The sequence below is a fragment of the Rhipicephalus microplus genome, chromosome 5, assembly GCF_043290135.1.
Source record: "Rhipicephalus microplus isolate Deutch F79 chromosome 5, USDA_Rmic, whole genome shotgun sequence".
NCBI lineage: Eukaryota > Metazoa > Arthropoda > Arachnida > Ixodida > Ixodidae > Rhipicephalus > Rhipicephalus microplus.
This window is the reverse complement of record NC_134704.1, coordinates 48,962,308-48,981,602: the sequence shown is the minus strand read 5'-3', so window position 1 is coordinate 48,981,602 and position 19,295 is coordinate 48,962,308. Positions and strand designations below refer to the sequence as shown.

Sequence of the window (19,295 nt, the reverse complement as noted above, 5' to 3'; positions counted from 1 at the left end):
CATTCAGAAGACTCTTTCTTCACGTCATTGCTTTCCGCTTGCTGCCATCTTCTCTATTTCGGAAAGCTAACTAAACCTCGAGGATTTCCGCATGATTTATTACTGGTGCCTCTGGACTGCTGCCCTTCGTACTGGGTACTATATAAATATAAAAAAATGTACAGCTCTAATACACCTCTGCGTCTGGTTCTGAACCTTGAGTGCAGAACCCGGTCACTTTTGAAGAGAACGCTCAGACCATGCAGCCGCATCCGGCGTACCTTGAACCAACGCCGCGTTGGTTGAGCACGGCGTACGCTGTCGTCCAGATCATTCTGCCGTTTCACGAGCGTCGACAACTAATCACACGGCCCGCGAGCGGAATGTCCACGTGAACTATACGCAGCCTCGAATACGCAGCTCGAACGGGTTCGAACTCTACATTGCAGAACATATATGGGGTGCGATTTGGATACCTGCTTTCACAGACGCATATACTGCCTTCGCGTGCTATAGAGGCATGCCTCGTTTTTTTTCGCACCCTAATCACTCGACTGAACAGGCAGGCAGGCGAACACAAAAATGACACGTGCGGTACGCTTCGTGACGTACAAAGCAAACGCCAGTCACTACGCACACGCGCATCGTGTGTACGGAGTGCTTTGGAACAACGACCAGTGCAAGACCATTCTCCCCTTCTTCATTTTTTTTCCTCTTTTCTTTCCGATTCCCCTCTTCTCTCTGGTCGGCCCCAAAGGCACGAAGTATTTCCCTCCTCTTCCACCCCTTTCGTCATCACTCAACAACCGCTCATACATTGAGGAAGCAGAAGAAGTATAACGAGGAGCATCCAAAAAGAAAAGAAGGAGGGGACCCTATACCGCTTGCCTGCCGGCGCCACCAGAGCACCGATCATTATCAAAGAGGCGGACCAAATCATGACGCTGTTCGTTCACGCATTTGTGCCGTTTCCCTGGGGTACGACGGGTGAGCTCCCGCACTCTTTTTTTTATTTTGTTGCGAAGCGCTTCGAGACAGCGTGCTCTGGGCGCGACGAAACGGCAACAGCGCACAACACAGGGCGAGAGCTGCTGTGTACCAAAGCAGCGCAGCACCGTTCTCGCTCTTCACGAACTACGACACGGAGAAGGCGACGAGCGCGGAAGACGGTGCTTATTTCGGTGCACCCGTCGCCTCGCCCCGCCCGTATCTCGCTACAAGCGTGCGTGTGTGCGAGCAACGGTCGTTAGTTCTTCCTCTTTACGCAACGGCACACAGCGAGGAGCGAACAAGAAGAATCGGCGAAGTTATTTTTTGCGACTAACGGTATATGAAGAGAGAAAGAGAATAGGAGATAGAGGAGGGGGTGGGGGGTTGTACTTGAACACGACTGCAGTACAGACTGTAAAGTCAAGCCGAACGAAAACAGAACACAAGAGAAAAGAAAGAAAGAAAGAATCAAGAGAATTTTTTTCGCGTTGCACGCTATACGCAAAGAGAATAGAGAGGGACAGAGAAAGGAGAAGAGGTGTACTTGAACACGGCTACAGTAAAGTCAAGCCCGCATACGTTGATTGTAGCTGCTCACTGCGCGTTCTCGCCTCCTCACACAACGGTATGAAGCGAGGGACGAACGAAAAGAGAACGAACGGCTGAAGAAAAGTTTTTGCGAATAACGGTCTACGCCCAGAGAAAGAGAACAGGAGAGATGTGGGGGGGGGGGGGGGGATCGCACTTGAGCACGACTATAGTAATGTCAAACACGGATGGCAGCTGCGCGCGGCGCCTTCTAGCACGCCGGCATAGAGCTAACGCGACGGCGTTTCATTGGAGATGACGCGAGACGGCGGCAGGTCAAGTGCTCTGCCGACTCGTCCTCTGACGTCTTCCCGAACGTGCTTCGCTTTAACGATATAAGCTCGCATTCATGCATAGCTGCGATATGGTAAAACGCGCGGAGAACGGCTCGATAGTGTAAAAAAAAGAAAAAAATGGGAAACGAAAGCCTCCCGGGCGGCTGCGGTACACTCGGAAGCGGCGAAAATTTTATTTGGCGCGCGCGCCCCCCTTTTATTCAAATGAGACAGGTTCTAGTTTTAAGGGAAGACACGCGTCTTGAGGCTTGTTTTCGTAGACGTCGGCATCTTTTCGGTTCGCGGACGAGAATGGGTGAGGAAGGTCTGGAAAGGCCTATCAGCGAGTACGCGATGTATCGATCGAATTTCCGATCGAATGTTCTCATTCGCATTGATGTCGAAGAACCTGATCATCTATTTGAAGCAGCATCCACATCGTATAGGGCTTCAAGTACCCAATGGTGGCTGGGTGCCACATGGGTTCCCGCGTCAGAGCACGAGGTCGCGGGTTCGATGCCGCCAGCCGATCATGGTGAGAGAGGACAGCAAAAGCTGGGTTCATTATTAACGTTGGTCGCGTTTGCAGCCTTTAGTCAGGTCAGACTATATATTACATAGGTGGGGACACACTGCGCTTATCCGCCCTGATATAACGGAAGCACTGATTTTAGTGAAATGATACACGGGAATTCCTTCACGAGCCAATCACGCTTGTTAGTGTTTAAGCCTAGGGAAAAGAAAGTGAATCACGTGTGAATGAAAGAAAGACTGACAAACTCTTTTATGTAACCCTGATGTCACACCCCAGCGCCTCCGGTAGAGCCCATACGTTATGCGGTACCATTTGATATGCCGTACCTGCTAACTGACGGTATACCCTTGGTTATTAACACTGGACGACAGTTCTTTCCCCAGAGGAGATAGCAAGAGCTATCTTCCCATTTTCTTTTTTTATATTATGCAATTTTACCCACGACCCGCCACGGTGATGTAGTGGTTGCAGTGCCTCAATCGAAAGTCGCGGTACCGAAACCCGGCTTCACCACCGCATTTCGACGGAGGCGAAACGTTACACGGGCAGCACAGATTGACGGTCAGACGTACAGACGGGTCAACTGCGAAAAGGAACGCTTGCGTGCAGGGCATGTCAGAATTTCGCTCGACCGCAAAAGCATAGTGCATTTGATTTGCATAAGGCAACTACTGGTTGACTGTACTGAAAAGTCTTGGGAGAATAGCGTCTTGCACAAACAATGTTTCCTCGCCTTTGGGGGTCAATATTATGAAGGGTGATCATGCAAGTGTATCCTTTAAAAGTGGACCACACTGTACATTTATGTGCCCGTTATATATAGACAACACTACATCGTCAAGATTTTCGGTTCCGTCCACTATCGCGTCCCCCACCTCCCTATAGTGACAATTTGGTAATTAGACGTTTAAACCTCAATATTATTACCAACCTCTATCTTTTCTTGTTCATCTCACTTTATTTTTATGTGATAATTTATGTTCTTTGTATTTTGTCTACGGTACTTTTACTGATGCCCGTAGCGACTTCGGCTCTGCGAATACATTTTTACATTTTCTGCTTCTTCATTGCACGATCAGCTGCAGTCACGTCACAAGCAATAAGGTGTGACGTTGTATCGCGAAAGAGGAGGAAAAGGAGAAAGAATTAGAGGAGGAGGAGGCAAAGGGCGTTATCCGCCGCTCCAGATATACAAGCCGAACGTGCACGACGCGAACGGAAAGCCCGGTGTGTGGGAAGGGGCTGAAAGCTGAACGCTCGTCACGCTTTTGAACCGGGTCCCGAAACGATGGGGCCCTTACGCGTGCCTTTCATACCAAAATCTCTCACGTTTTGCTTTTTGCTCTCACGTCGTTTTTTTTTTTCCTGGCCCGTTCAGCGGCCTCCTCGTTGCTCGCCGACTGCCACCGCTGCATCAGTTTGTAGGTAGCAGCGGTGTGTCTCGGTACTGCTCTATATAAGGGGGAGGGGAGTGGGAAGGGCGAGGCGAAACGACGGTCGCGCTGTACGCGGCGTAGCGGAACGTCACAGAGCTGGCTCGGGTCGGCACACACACGTTGCAGTACCGGGTGTATATATATATACCGTACATATATACGCTGGTGCCAGCGTCTTTCCTTGTTGTGTTTTCAAGCTTAGTTTTCACGCTTGCGCACGTTTCATTGTATCTACTTTTCTATTTCCTCTTCTCGGCGCTCCGGTTGACGAGGCAGCAGGACAGCAACCGGCTCGCAGTGACGCTGCCGACGCGCGGCAGTTAGTGTAACGACAGAGGCAGTTGACAGTCGTGTGTGTGGGACTGGCGAGACGAAGTGCTGAGAACCGGAGCAACGTGTATTCGTTTTTTTTCTTCTTCTTGTTTCGACAACCGAGTGCAGGCATGCCGCGAAGACTTGCAGGAAAGCCAAGCCTTGACTACGTGACTCAGTTCAAAAAAGGAGTTTAGGGTGGCGCTATCGAAAAGGCACGGAAGGACAACTTAACTACTAGAGTCGAACACCTTATCACCACCAGACCACTGTGGTGGGTACGACCCACATGACCAAGCTTTCCCCCACCTAAATCTGTGTACACAACTTTTCTTGGCTGTTTTCCCCGTCGAAATGCGAACTCCTTGGCAAGCAGGAGTCAAACCATCATCCTCGTACATAACACCTCAATTCCGTTGCTCCCAAATGAAGTCATCAATCATCTCACCGGGAGAAGGGCTTCCGAAGTTCCAGCGTGTTCCCTAATCAATTCGGACCTTCCTGCGTGTCATAGGTAAAGGCGTCTCGGAAGCGCTGCCGCGACAGCGCGTCGATCGACGTCACGGAGACAGGAAAGAGCGAGAGGTGGTCTCTTAATGTGGCGCCCTGCAAAGAAATGATCACGAATCCCTAGGAAGGAACATAGGACGATTTCCGGCTACACCACAGTGCACGTGACACGCTAGTCTTAGTTCTTAGTTTTTTGTACCGGGGCTCATCGTTTGTCATTTTTGCCCCCTCCTTGGCTTCCCGTAAAAAAGGAACACCCTGGACCGTGCTGGATAATGCGACCAGCGTAGCTAATTCATGGTTCAACAAGCATAGCGGCGATTAACCGAATAACAACGAGTGGCAGACTGCAAACGTTTTTTTTTCCTTTGTGCCTTGTTTTTTTTTCGTTTTGACATTTCTTTCGCGTTCACAACAAGTAACAATAAAGAACGGAACCGTTACAACTCGATCGGGGCTTGAGTCGCCGTGCCCGAGCGCTCGCTCGACACAAAATTTATTCTCTTTTATCTCCAGTTATTGTATGTTTTATTTTTGTTTATTTGGAAGCAAGCGGGATGCGATCAAAAGGCGGATGAAAAATGGTTCTCCCGCGGGTCACCCGCTCTCTCCCCTCTCTCTGGCTGGTTGCTGCTCGCCAGTCACGCCTGCCGCGCTGCAATCAAGAGAAAAGCGGCAGCCAAGCCGTGAGACTGACTCATCGAGTCGTTAACGCAATCAGCGTTTTCAACTTGACGCCGGAGAACGATACATGCTGATGCTTCAACCCTGCGGGGTGGCCGAACCTCACTGGGTAGTGGCGGAAGCACTTGTGTGTTTGTGTGTGCAACTGGCTTGCACCCCCTTTTTTGTGGTGTTATATGAACTCCACCTTGAGCTGCGAGTCCGTGCACTGCGGTAAAGGCTATAGCTGTAGGTCCGTTATTTACGCAGCGTAAATAACGAAGACCAAGCGAAAACGTGAAAAGACCAGACGGTGCGACTGAGCTAACAACAGACCCGGGCCGTGTGCTATGCTAACAGGGCTTAATATTTTTTTCAGGGTTGTAGGGGTTGAAGTTGAACCTCTGTTTATGTATTCTCGTTCACGTATTTGTATGTACGCGTGTATATACAATTGCGAAATTCAAACTTTTTAGAAGGAGAAAGGAATTGGTTGATCCACCCCCTACCCCCTTTAATCGATCCATGCCTTGGATAGACTGATAGAATTGCGTACGAGTTGTGTCCCTTTCTCAGTTCGTCATGGCGTTGGTTACGCGCAGAATATTCCTTCCCCAGCCTGCACGACATTGGTGGGACGAAGTATACGTTTCGTCTCAGCAACTCCGTGCAATGCAGCAAAGGCTAACTAGGGTGCATTAGGCTAATTACAGTACATAGCTCGCGATTTTCCCAGAAAAGTGAGGTAGAACCGTTCTCATAGTGGGCTATCGATAAAATCCTTTCAGAACGCTTCTGTACAACGTGGACGTCTCTAGCGAAGAGTGATCAGAGGTGTTCGATGGAGGAGAAGGATTACCATGTTGCACCAGGCTCGTTTCAGGTGCACTGCCGAGAAATGTATGTTTCGCTGCACTGCACGCAAGTTTGACTGAGACTGGGCACTGTGTTCTGAAGGGCGGAGCGTGAAAGAGGTGACGCCGGAGATGGTCCGCGTTATATTCCAAGTAAACGAATAGCCATGTCCTTTTAATCTTTTTTTTTTCTGTTATGTTAGGAAATCACCGACCATGCTGGTAAATAAATCTGTTTCTGACGGCTCGTCTATCAATGTCAACAAATGTTCTCTTTTCCCCTCCATGTCCTCCTCGCCCTATTTTTATTTTACCGTCAATTTTTCAGAATCGAGTGCGTTGGCGAAGTTCCACGCTTAGTCATCGAACATTTCCAGCAACCATTAGAGAATGTCCATCTGGTTTTCACGTTCTCTAAGTTATGTCTACGGCACTATAAGCCTTGCTTACGGAAGCAAGTGTGTTTGTTGCCACCGTTCCACGCTGTCATACACTTCTTGCCCAAGTAAGCGTCTTCTTTCAAAGTCATCATTCAAATTATTCTCATTGTTTTCATTTCGTATAATACGACAACCCTGGCGCTTTTCCTTTCGCAACATTTGCGAGTCATTAGACTTCTGACTGATACAGTCAACACGCCGCCTATATATATATATATATATATATATATATATATATATATATATATATATATATATATATATATATATATATATATATATATAAATATATATATATATATATATATATATATATATATATATATATATATATATATATATATATATATATATATATATATATATATATAAACAAACTTCAAGCGAGTCAATCAACCGTGGTCGGTACAGAACTCCGACGATATTGCTGGCTGAGAGGCTGGCTTCCCCACCGTACGAGAGGACGATTCTGAAGAAGCGTCGAAGACGCCGTCTTTTCTTGGGTAGGGGGGGGGGGGGGCGAAGCTAATCGGGAAAACAGTTCAATGACTGCACTCTATTGCCTTTCTGCGAGGCGCGGCGCTGATCGACAACGCATCGTGAGACACACATCGCTGCTGTATCCACGAGCGGGATGCTTCCAGGTGGGTCAATCGTCGTCAATGTATGCTATATATTTTCCCTGTTCCATAGGAGGGCTTGAAAGGAGAGGAGGGAGGAGGTTAAAGGGGACGCCTTGTTCCCCCTAATAATCTGCCCCATACCGTGTGTATGCCCCGTAGCTTTACTTAGTCGGACTTTTACCGTCGTTGTTGATCTGCTGTGTTATGATTACGTACGCTTGACACCGGACAGGGTCGAGAATTTCTGGAATTACATACTACGAATTGTATACTGCCCATAAAAACAAGCCGTTCTGAGAACTTACGTCATCCCTAATTTTAAAATTTGTTTTTGCATACATGCATTGCGAACCTTCTTTTCTTTGAGATCTCCCAAATTGCATTTAAGGGGGAAGGGGGCCCCTGTGAGACTTTTACCCCCTCCCCCGTGATTTTAAACCCTGCGAGCGCTTATGTGCGCACACACGGATAGAGAGAGAAATAGAGAGAGAGAAACACACGTGTCGCTAAACCTCTGTATTTCGTGACTAGCGAACGCAGCAAAAGACTGTTCAAATCCACTCGGTACGTCGATGACTGGCCGATTTCATGAACTGCTGGCGCTGATACACAGGCGTGGTGCATATTTATGAGTCGCGGAGGTATATATATTGATTCACCTCCTTTGTTTTAGTGTAGTACGGCAACAAATGCTCGGTACACACGAAAGAAATTATGCGCCCACGCATGCATGTGTACAGTGTACTCGCGTTTATCGACGTCTTGGAAGGGACCATCAGGACACGCTACGTTCCCCCGCCATACTGTATACTTTTTTTTGCCACTTACACCATGCATCTAATCGTCAGGTTAGGAGGTTCATGTGAATGCGACACTCATATCGACGCGATTACGCAGGAACGTTCGGCGACATATTTGCATATGCTTTTTCATACCGCTCGCCCCACCCATATGCACCACTCACAATCACGTTTGCATAAATAACGTTGTTTTTTTATCCCTTGCCCTGAAGGCATGATAGAATACATACGAAAACTTGCCCTGGCGTAAACGTCGCGCGATATTTTCAAATACAGGGCATACGAGCTGACTTGCGCCATGTATATTATTTAAATTCGAGCTCTTTAAAGAAAAGTCGGAACAGGGAGTTGAACAAGGGAGATATTTTGGCACAGATGAAATGATACGACGTACGACGTTGGTGAATGAACGAAACAAATTTCAATATTGTTTGATATAGTTAACATTTTAAAAAATAATGAACCAATTTTTGTTAAGTATTTTGAGTTATTTTATTATCGAGGAATCATTCCGGCGTTCTAGAACAAGTACTACAGCTATTAAATCGAAAATTTATAGCTAGAGTTACTAACTCTAACTTAATCAAGCAATGCAAATATTACCCAAGCAGGCGCACTGGGAAAAACTCCTGTCGCACTTAGTATGGCTCCGAACAATACCTACCATTACGATACGCGTAGCGTAGATTTTTTTTTATTACTCACCAGGCACGGGTTACCAGAAACACTGTATATAGTCCGCAATTTTTTAAAGTGGTTACAGGCAAAAACTGTGCGCTATAATCTGCCCGCTTCAGAGACCTAGGATCTATTCCATCTTGTCAAGATGGATGCCCCGCGACGCTGCAATAGCGCAAGTACGCAGAGGTGACATAAGACATCGAGTCATATGCACCCTGCAATTAAAACCGAAATGTAGAACACATTCTGCATGTCTATGACCATTTTGAGAGCGAGCGCAGCGTTTAACACAATGCGCTGAACAAATTCGACGACAGACCGTTTTGCGAAGATTCTCGGATAGTGGCTCTGCGCGTCGCAGGTCAACAAAGTTACGCAAGCATCACTACACGGTTCTTAAAATGGACTGGTTCAAGCGACCACCTGTAGGCGTCCTATGGACAGGCGTAACACAGGTGCCCTGAGGGTGCTTCCTTTCTTTCTTTCTTTCTTTCTTTCTTCCTTTCTTTCTTTCTTTCTTTCTTTCTTTTCCTTTCTTTCTTTCAATCCCGTGATGCCTCCCCTCCCCAAGAGCAGGGTAGGAAACCGGACGCCATCTGGTTGACCTCTCTTACTTTCGAGCTTTTCCTTCCCCTCCTGCTTCTTCTCCTCCTCCTCTCTTTTAAAGCTAGTGTATGTCCCACTTGAGCAGCATGCATCCCTTGCTGCCACGACGTAAGTCGTCTTAGCATCTTGGTTTTTTGCCCTGAGAAAGACGAACAGAGAAGAAAGGACATGTACTGTCTGTCGTCTCTTGTGCGTTCGTCTGCCCGAGCGTGAAAATCAAGATTCACCAACTTGCTTAGAAACAAGTTGTCTGTCTTGTCGCTCGCGTTCGGCATTTCGTGTCCAATGTAAGTTAGTGCTTGCTTCCCGTGCGTTCCTATCATTTTACGAACCCGCCGCGGTGCTCTATAGTGGTGAACTTACAGCACTCGACTGCTAACACGAAGGTGGCAGGATCGAATCCCGGCTGCGGTGGCTGCATTTTCAATGAAGGTGAAAATGTTTGAGGCCCATGTGCTCAGATTTGGGTGCACGTTAAGCGACCCCAGGTGGTCGAAATCGCGGGAGCCCTTTAGTACAGCGTCTCTCATAATCATGTGGTGGTCTTGGGACGTTATGCCTCATATATTATTATCTGAATTTCATGTAGACCAGAGGTGAGTATGCATAATTTTGTTGACACGTACATTTTTTCTGCTCGGAAGACGAGTTTATCTTTATTGGAAGCGGTGGCGAGTAGTATCATTTGCCAATATCTGTGGTATATACATTTGCATTTATTTATTTATTTATTTATTTATTTATTTATTTATTTATTTATTTATTTATTAAAAGACGTGTGAAGGCAGCTATGTTAGAGCCGGCCATCTCATCTGCATGGTATTATCACCGAAAAAACGCCCGAACAAGTGAGAAAAACTAGAAACTAGAGCATTGTTAATTAGAACACAAAATAAAGTAGAAATTTGAGCTAAAAAAACCAGGGGCACGCCTCCCTGCTCACAAACACCCTGGCTACAACGCGTACGCGCACCTCCGTGAAAATGAAATATGTCGGATTCATTCGACTGGTGTAAAACTAACAATGATCACGTTCCCCACCAATAGAATGAACTGTGTATTAACCCCGATTATGTTTCCCAGTCATTACTTTGACCCACCGCGGTGGTCTAGTAGCTAAGGTACTCGGCTGCTGACCAGCAGGTCGCGGGATCGAATCTCGGCTGCGGCGGCTGCATTTTCGATAGAGGCGAAAACGCTGTAGGCCCGTGGGCTCAGATTTTGGTGCACGTTAAAGAACCCCCCGGTGGTCGAAATTTCCGGAGCCCTCCACTACGGCGTCTCTCATAATCATATGGCGGTTTTGGGACATTAAGCCCAACATATATATCAGTCATTACTTAACGGTGTGTGTTATCAGTTATCGTTATCATCAGTTACATAAAAAATCAAGCGTGCCGATTAAAGCTGGTTCGTACACTCGGCGAGAAAAAGGAAATGATTTTTTTTTTGCACAGTTCCCACGTTATATTTTTCTTTAGCTAATTGTTTTTCTTCCGCATTTTCAAAGCATATCTAACTGTAACCGGTCGAATAATCCAAGCCAATAAAGTGCATGGCCGCTCATTTCTACGGCAACCCAAGCGAGTGGTATATGGCTTGAGCAAAACGAAGGGATAGGGTACACGTCTCTATTACGCTTGTAGTCGGTTTGACGATTACGATTGCTATTAAACGTACGCACTCCTACTCAGACGTGACGGCACGACTGAATCGACTAAAGCTTACGATAATCAACGGCCAAACATCATACTTTACCTTTCATAATAAATATTCAAAACACTGTTCAGCGATGAATACAGCTGCTTTTTTTGCTACAGGTTATAACAGCAGTATCGAAAGAGGCGGGTGAATTTATTAACGTGCACGGCATAAAGTTGTAACGCCCCAGAGAGCTAACGATCAGAACATGAACGCCAGCCATTGTTAGACTGTAGTCTATGTTTAACGGTTTTTTTCTAATTGCTAGTTAAGGGGACAATAATTATGCAGGAATGAACTGCGTTGCATATGCACAGAAGGGACACCCAAGGTCCCGCGCACACACACACACACACACACACACACACACACACACACACACACACACACACACACACACACACACACACACACACACACACAGAGAGAGAAATAAAAAACGCCAGGCTTGCGCGCAATGGGCAGCAATGTCACAGGGAAAGCTGGAAAATCGGTCTTACAGAGCCTTCTTTAACACTTTTTTGGGTGACTGCTGCAAGCAAACTTGCAGGGTGCCCACTACGCCATTCATAATTTTGTGAAGTAGGGGACGTTCGCTGTGCCATCCGTCATCATTCTTCGCAGAAGCGTGGTACCCGCTGCACACTACCAAGGAACTTTGTATAATTAGACGGTCCACTTGTTGCGCAACTCGCATTGTGTGGCACCTGGTTGTTCTTTTGCTCTTCTAGAACGCTTTATTACTGATAACAACGAGATTCGTTTCCGCCCACATCAAGACCGCCTAAGGCCATCTTGCAAATGAGTAAAGAACCAGCGTGGTTCAGTGGTAGAATACTGGGTTCGCACGCAGGTGACCCGGGTTCGAATCCCATTGTATCATTTCTTTTTCTTATTTCGGGCGAAAGTGGTTACGAACACTGGCGGCAAACAACTGCGACGACGCACGAGACCTGAGTTGTGATGTCATAATAGCTTTCGTTGTAAAACACATAAAATAACATTTGGGCTGCGCGAATGTTGAGACAACACATTGATTTACTGCGGGAGAATTTTCGGCGCGTTCTTCAAAGTAACGACGCAAGTAGATTACGGAAGTTATGGATATATATCGTGTTGCGTCATGTTTGTTCCTGAATATTATTTTCGTGATGTCAATACCTCGTAAAAATATTCATTGGCATTTCATTGCCATTAACATAATTTGGAAAAATGTATCCATTTGATTTATGGATACACTGTTATTGAACGTGCTTTTTTTTTCATCAAGGAACTTCCGACTTGATGCCAGACAAAGCTCGACAATGTATTAGGATATAGTCATGAATGTACATCTTTTAAGGCGTAGTGTGGTATTTTCTGTCGTTTTTTTTATTTTTGTTCTCAGAATGGCCGTAAGTGAAGAGCAATCCTACTTAGATGTGCGTGGCAGAAAAGTTACAAGCTTCCGGTAATAAGTTTATAGGCGGGAAACAGGGAACAAACGTTAAATGAAAGAGACAATAAAATAAAGAAGAATGAAACGGTAAACAAAGACATGTACAAGCTGTCGTATACATAAAACGTGACAGCGAGAAAAACTTAATAAAAGACCAAAAGCATTGTTTTTAGACCGAGTGTTTCTCGCTGTGAGCGCTCCCACATGATGCTAGACTAAATTCAATCCAGAATGCAAGGTCTTTCGCCTCTTTTGAGGCAGCGACCGGCTAGAATTTTTCGCCCATCGCGATAGACAAGTTGACATTTAGCTGTGTGTCATCTTTGTTCTTTTCATAGCTGTCACAAAATAGCACACATACGTCGCATAGGCTGTAAAGCCGAACATAGTTGTCTTATTTTATTTTTTATGAACAGAAGCAAGCCGACTAGAAGGTGCACGCTTAATAACTTACTATAAGGTTAAAGCGCAAAAGACGAAAACAGAGGAGATGCTTGAACCAAAAAGCGCTCTGTGTAGATTACACACTGCGCACGGGTTAAGTAAATATCACCGGCAACTTTTCTATTAGCAGAGGCTGCAATGAATGGGCAACAAATTGTATTTATCTATTCAGTTGATAGCGACACTGCCACATACATGTCACGGTGAGATTTTCTTTTGTTCTAGAGAACCGTCAACACGATTGCGGGCAGGAGATTCACGAATTACGCGTGAAGCTACCAGTCACTGGCACAAATTTTCACTTCACGTTCGCCTAAACGTCATTTTTTTTCTTTTCTTTAAGCATGTATGCAGGTTTTACTGCTTTACATTCCTCACATGTGGGCAACAAAGCAGCGCCATGCACGAAGCCGAACCAGATTGATTGATATGTGGGGTTTAACGTCCCAAAATCACCGTTTGATTATGAGAGACGCCGTAGTGGAGGGCTCCGGAAATTTCGACCGCCTGGGGTTCTTTGACGTGCACCGAAATCTGAGCACACGGGCCTACAATATTTCCGCCTCCATCGGAAATGCAGCCGCCGCAGCCGTGATAAGCCGAACCAGAATCTTGCTAAAATAAATAGTCCAAGCACTCGCCGTATAGTGGACTATATAGTTGTTATGGTGTTCTACTTCAACCCGATGGTCTCGGAATAGACTCCCAGCGGTGTTTTTGTGATGGCGAAGTGCTATAGGCTGGTGTGCTTTCATTAGGGAGGGTATTGTTGAGCTGATCGCTACCAGTTAATTAGTTCTGGACATAAAACTGACCTAATTCGTCCAGCAAGACTTTGACAAAACTTGAGCTACTATCGGTGTCAAATACTTCGTGCAACGGCAATTACCAGTACGCGGTAACAGCCACGTCGTTACATAATTTTTGAAAATTATAACCTATGCATGACCGCCATGGGGTTAACGTGCAAATGAATACAGGGAAAAGGCCGCGCGAAACACGTCGTGAACTCAGGGCAAAACAGAAACTTGCTATTCGAGAGTTTCTTTCTTTCCTTTTTTGAGTCCTTTCCCATATCGCCTACATTCGAGAAACGCAGACACGAAGTGGTCGGGAGTCGATCCCGCTACCTCGTTGCCCGGGAGGAAAGAGCTCCAGCTGTCAAGGTATTTGCATGCGTCAACAAAAACGGTCGACTACGGTCAGTTGCAATTTTATTTTTGTATGCCACAGGGCAAAACTTTCGAAACGGTAAAGAAGACTGAATTAACACGAGCTCCACCTGCGAAACCACAGTGCGTTTGTCAGTCGCCTACATTGGGGAGTCGTGCAAACTGGTTTATTTTCAAGCCATGAGTATCTTTTCCTGCGCTAATTTAAATACTAATCACATTTAAAACTGAAGGTACATCGTTTCTACCGAACCTAAGACGTTTACAGGAAGAGTGACGTATGAAGTTAATGTATAAATGTACGTATGAAATCTGCCAGGGCGTTCGAGTTTTCGACTTAAAACAGGCACTCAAACCAACGAGTCTGTATAGTTAAAACTATATAAACCGCGCGAGATGCGTTTGACGTCACGCAAATTAGCAACTATGATTTCATGTATGTCTATGCAAATTCTCTCCTAGATTGACAGTGATGGTGTTGGGTGGAGGTTGTGTTTATTCATAAGTTGTAACCGACTCGCAGTGGCCGCCTTGCAGCAGCCACTGTAGCTGACCTGTAACGGACTTGCAATAGCGAAAACAACAACAACAAAAACATGATGACTCAGAAGTGAAAAGAAAAACGACCGGTAGGACATGTTGCAAAAAAAAGAAAACTACTAAAGAAAGAAATGTCAAGCAACTGCGAAACGTTCCCGCAGAGAAGTCAAGCGTTACGGTACCTCGCAGTTTGTCCCTGTGCGTGGAATTCCGTAACGTTGTTGTTTCGGCTGTCACTTCGACGCTGGCAGGTGACACGACGGTATCCTATTTTCCGTTCCCGGAGGACACAGACAGTAGGTCGACAACGCAAACCAAGTACGGGAGACACGGGCCAAGTGTTTGCACACCCTTCCAACGAGAACACACACACACGTGCGCGTTTCGCCGATTCCTCGACGGCACCACAGAAGTCGAACACGTTAAATCGACCAAAGAACGGCGACGAACGATTCGATGGAAGCGTCACTGCGGTTGCGTCGATAGTAGACTATTAGGAATTATGGGGGATAAAAATTATATCTTGATCGATCACTGCGTATCTCGGGTCACCGATGAAAATGGTCACGAACCGATGACACTCATGGCGCTTGCTGAGCCGAAGAGGATCCGTCCAGGTAAGCGTAAACACAGAGCACGTTTCTTGTGGTCCGTTCCCTTCTCTCGTACGAGGCCTCCTTCGTCGTTAAGTTTAAACAAACGAGCACAAAAAGGAAGAAAAAAATGACATGACCTGTGAAGATGTAGCAATCACGGCACCAGAGTTCCTCTTGCGTTGTTGCTGTTTCCGTAGAACATCAGCAGACCAGCGCCAGTGGGGTTAGGTCATAGGGCACGCCGTCATTTGTTTTGTTGTTTGTCTTTTTTTCTTCAGAGAAACAGGCGCGCGTGGGAACGACGAATCGTAACACAGAATTCCGGGTAGAGATGGTGGTTGGATAGAAAAAAAAAATTCGGCGAATTCACTCGCCGAACATGGCTTTCTACGGCGAGATTAATGAATCGACAGAACTCCCCGCGATAAAGAAAGAAAGAATTACATGACGACACCTCGACGAATCAGGGGGGCGTTGTTCCTTTTTCCGGCGTGGCACAAGCAAGCGCGCACACACGACAGCAACAGCGGCGGCGCCAACAGACGGGCGGCAGCACACAGCGCGCGCGCGCACACCTGTGCAGGTGCGTAATCGTACGTACTACACGGTCGGTCGGGACAACGCTGGCGCACTCTGGCGTTCCGCCGCGCAGACTGAACGGCAAACACTTGCCGCGCTTCGGCAGCGCTTCGCGCGACCCCCCGAGCACGACCGCGTGCGCTGACCGATGCCAGCGCCAGACGCAACCCTGGCGGTCAACGTCTGAAACTGCAAGCGCGCGGGAGGGGTGTGAGTGGCAGCGTTGTTTCGCCCGCGCAACGCGCGTTTCCTGCTCACGGAAAGTTATCTTTTCACCCTCTTTTCTTTTTTTCACATTTACATTACAATTGGTCGAATAACTTCCCCTTTACATTCCTTGGCATGATTGTCTGTTATATCTGAATAATATTGTGTCAAAACAAGAAAAAATGAGCCTAAGTATACACTTCTTTCCCATATATATATATATATATTATGTGAAAGAATGGTATATTTATGGTTCGGTTTTCGGTATTTGACACAGTGCCACTGATATCTAACAGACAATGATGCGAACGAAAGTAAAGGGGAAAATGTTAGATCGAATTGTAATGTAAATGTGAAGAAAGCAAAGTGCGTGAAAAGATTGTTTGCCGTGGGCAGAAACCGAACCTACGACCTTCGAATAACGCGCTATCAACTCAGCTACTACAGCGGCTATACCATCAGCCACTTTATTTGGTAAATATATGAATTATACATGAAACTGATATATATATATATATATATATATATATATATATATATATATATATATATATATATATATATATATATATATATATATATATATATATATATATGACTTCTACGAGCGCGCACAACGTGCGCTCGTAGAAAATGTGTTTAACTGCCAGTATATATATATACTGTGCTCACACTCACGAGAAAGAGCCACCACGCACATCTTCCCACTGGGGGAAGTCGAGTAAATGCGTCGCAGAGGGGTGGGGGTACCACACGAACGTCGCGTAATTGGGTACGGTTTGGGAATGCTTAATTGTTATGTCGTCTTTATTATTTTATTTTATTGAATCAAGGAGAAACATTGCCTTCAACGAATGGTGGGACGCTGTTGGGTTGTGCCACACTACTCGTTGAAGGTAATGTTGCTTCCATCGCATCTACTCGAGTAAATCAAAGCGTCAAGTCAAGCAAAAGCCAAGTAAAGATGCCCTTGACTGAATTCCAAATGCGCGAGCAAGACATTTACGGGGTGACCAGTGTACGCTTGTGCAGCGCAAGACTAAGTCGGGTTTTACTAGTAGACGCTGCCTTCGACTGCCTTGCGAGGCAAGCGAGAGAAAGAGGGGAGGGAAGAATAGGGACAGTTGGCACGAGACGTGAACATGCGCAGTGGGGGTGTGGGCGGCACCGCCCTCGCCGGATCCGCGACATGGTGCAACCAAGAAATGCTCCGCATTTGAAATTCCTTGAAGCGGACTCACTCGGACTCAAAATTACAAAGATATTGCTCACCGGACTCACTCACACCCATGCTCACGGCACGGTCTGAGTCTGAGTGAGCCCAATCTGGATCGACTCACGAGTGACTTCACCGACCTATGCTTGTACCGTTAATCGCCTGCAATTGAAATGCGTCCAGCTTTGGTTGGAAACAAAATCCGCGCCCATCGGCATAGCCACTATGCTACAACTCTGGGTTGTCATTGGTCAGTCACTTTCGATATATAAACGCCTTGACGTAAACTGAAGAGTAATCAATTTTCTTCATTGTCGTTGGAGTTCGTCTTTTAGTTGCGAGTCTGTGCAAGTAATATCAATATCCGCCTTTCCCCTCCCCCAACACACACACACACACACACACACACACACACACACACACACACACACACACACACACACGCACACACACACACGCACACACACACACACACACACACACACACACACACACACACACATACTCAGCGAGGGAAAGAAGGAAACATGGCTGTTCCCCCTTTTTAGGAGTCGGTATAACACGAAAGTGAAACGTGTCCTCCCAAAAGTAATTGAGCATTCACTGTGCATTGTTTCACCACAAGAGAGCACTAATAGATTCTGCAGTAACAAATTGCAATGTCACGCGAAGAACGGCAATCATCTCGAAACTCGCATCGCACGCCTGAAGCAGAAAGTAGGAACAAAAAGAGCATGCACAGGCCGAGTGCGGAATAACACTGTTGCAGCTCGACACGTAAAACACGCTGCTCAAAGAGAAAGAAATACGTACGAAACGAACGCACAAATATACACACCTGTACGAGCGTGAACAATGGTCACAACTCTTACTTCTTCATGTGTGAGCACCATGCTCCTTCCATAAACGCGGCCGTGGCAGCGAGCGAAGTGACGTTCGGACTCTATTTAATTACTCCAACTTCGAAGCAAGCTCGCGGTAGACGCACTAGAGGTACAGAACACCCGAATCTGGAGATATGCGCGCGTGCGAGCGAGACACCACGCCAGATAGCATCTATGCGCACTTTGACAGCGCCATGTGGAGATACGCGAGTACATCGTCGTGCGGGGTGGCGCGGCACAACGGAGTTATAGATAAGGCGCGCACAACGCGCGCTCGTAGAAAATGTGCTGAACTGCCGAGCTCCGAGGACCGCCAGTGGTACATGGTGTATATAAATGACTCGCCGTTAACATGTTTGAGAGGCCCGCAAGATGGCCGCGCCCCCTCTCTCTCTTTAAAGGTAGATGGCACTGCGCCGCGTCAAAAATCCCCACTCTGACGCGCTGCGACCGGTGCGTGTGGTCAGGCCTTCAGTGGATAGCGTCGTGCGCTTAGGAGCGCTAGGTCGCTGGTTCGACACCCTGCTGCGTAAGTTTTTCTTCTAGTTTCTTTCTTCGCTACATGCTAATAAATATTTTACAACGTCATATCCATGACGGAAATACGTCACAGAGCCGTGGTGGACCCCGGCATAAAACACCTTTGCGTTAAATCAGTAAACAACTGCTTGAAAGTGTTTCTCAGAACTGCATTAGTGCAGAATAATAATTTAACGCACGCAAAAGCGCAATTAGACACGAAATATAAATAACAATGCTTTTCTGAAGTGTATATCGACTAATAGATAACGACATGCCGGAGCTTCTTCAAAAAGACTTGCTACACATTCAAAGCACTACGAGCATTCGTTTAGGGACCGTTGTTTAGTGGTGGCTGATGTGAGGGAAACGTAGAGTACAGGCGTTTTGTGCATGCATTTTAGTTTTCCCAGTTCCGCAAACGAGATTTTCGCGTGACGTCGTCATTGATTGACAGTCCCCGGATGAACACGCCACCAGCGTTGCAGCGTCTTTCACCCGAAAAGCGATGTTTTCCGCCAGGAAACTAATTTTTAAATTCATTTACATTTTCAGTAGCTCTACAGAAGATGCAGAGGTCTAACAAAGCGTCGCCTAATAGGCGCTGCTGTTCTACAAGTGACGACGCCTTTGCTCATCGTTACGCTTCACGGGCTCCGCCTATAGCAATTATCAAGACGAAACCAATAAATGCCTCTATACAAACA

The 19,295-nt window shown here is 46.4% G+C and overlaps 1 protein-coding gene across 1 annotated transcript in view; it reads right to left on the bottom strand.

Annotated features, from left to right (window-relative positions):
• Positions 1-17,260, bottom strand: part of LOC142817484 (uncharacterized) — a 200,934-nt gene extending 183,674 nt beyond the window's left edge. The window contains exons 1-2 of the mRNA XM_075894499.1: positions 17,242-17,260; positions 14,770-15,055 (exon numbers count right to left, since the gene is read on the bottom strand). Of these exons, the coding sequence (XP_075750614.1) occupies positions 14,770-15,055; positions 17,242-17,260 (305 nt within the window). The remainder of the gene's footprint in view (positions 1-14,769; positions 15,056-17,241) is intronic.
• Between the last annotated feature and the right edge of the window lie 2,035 nt (positions 17,261-19,295).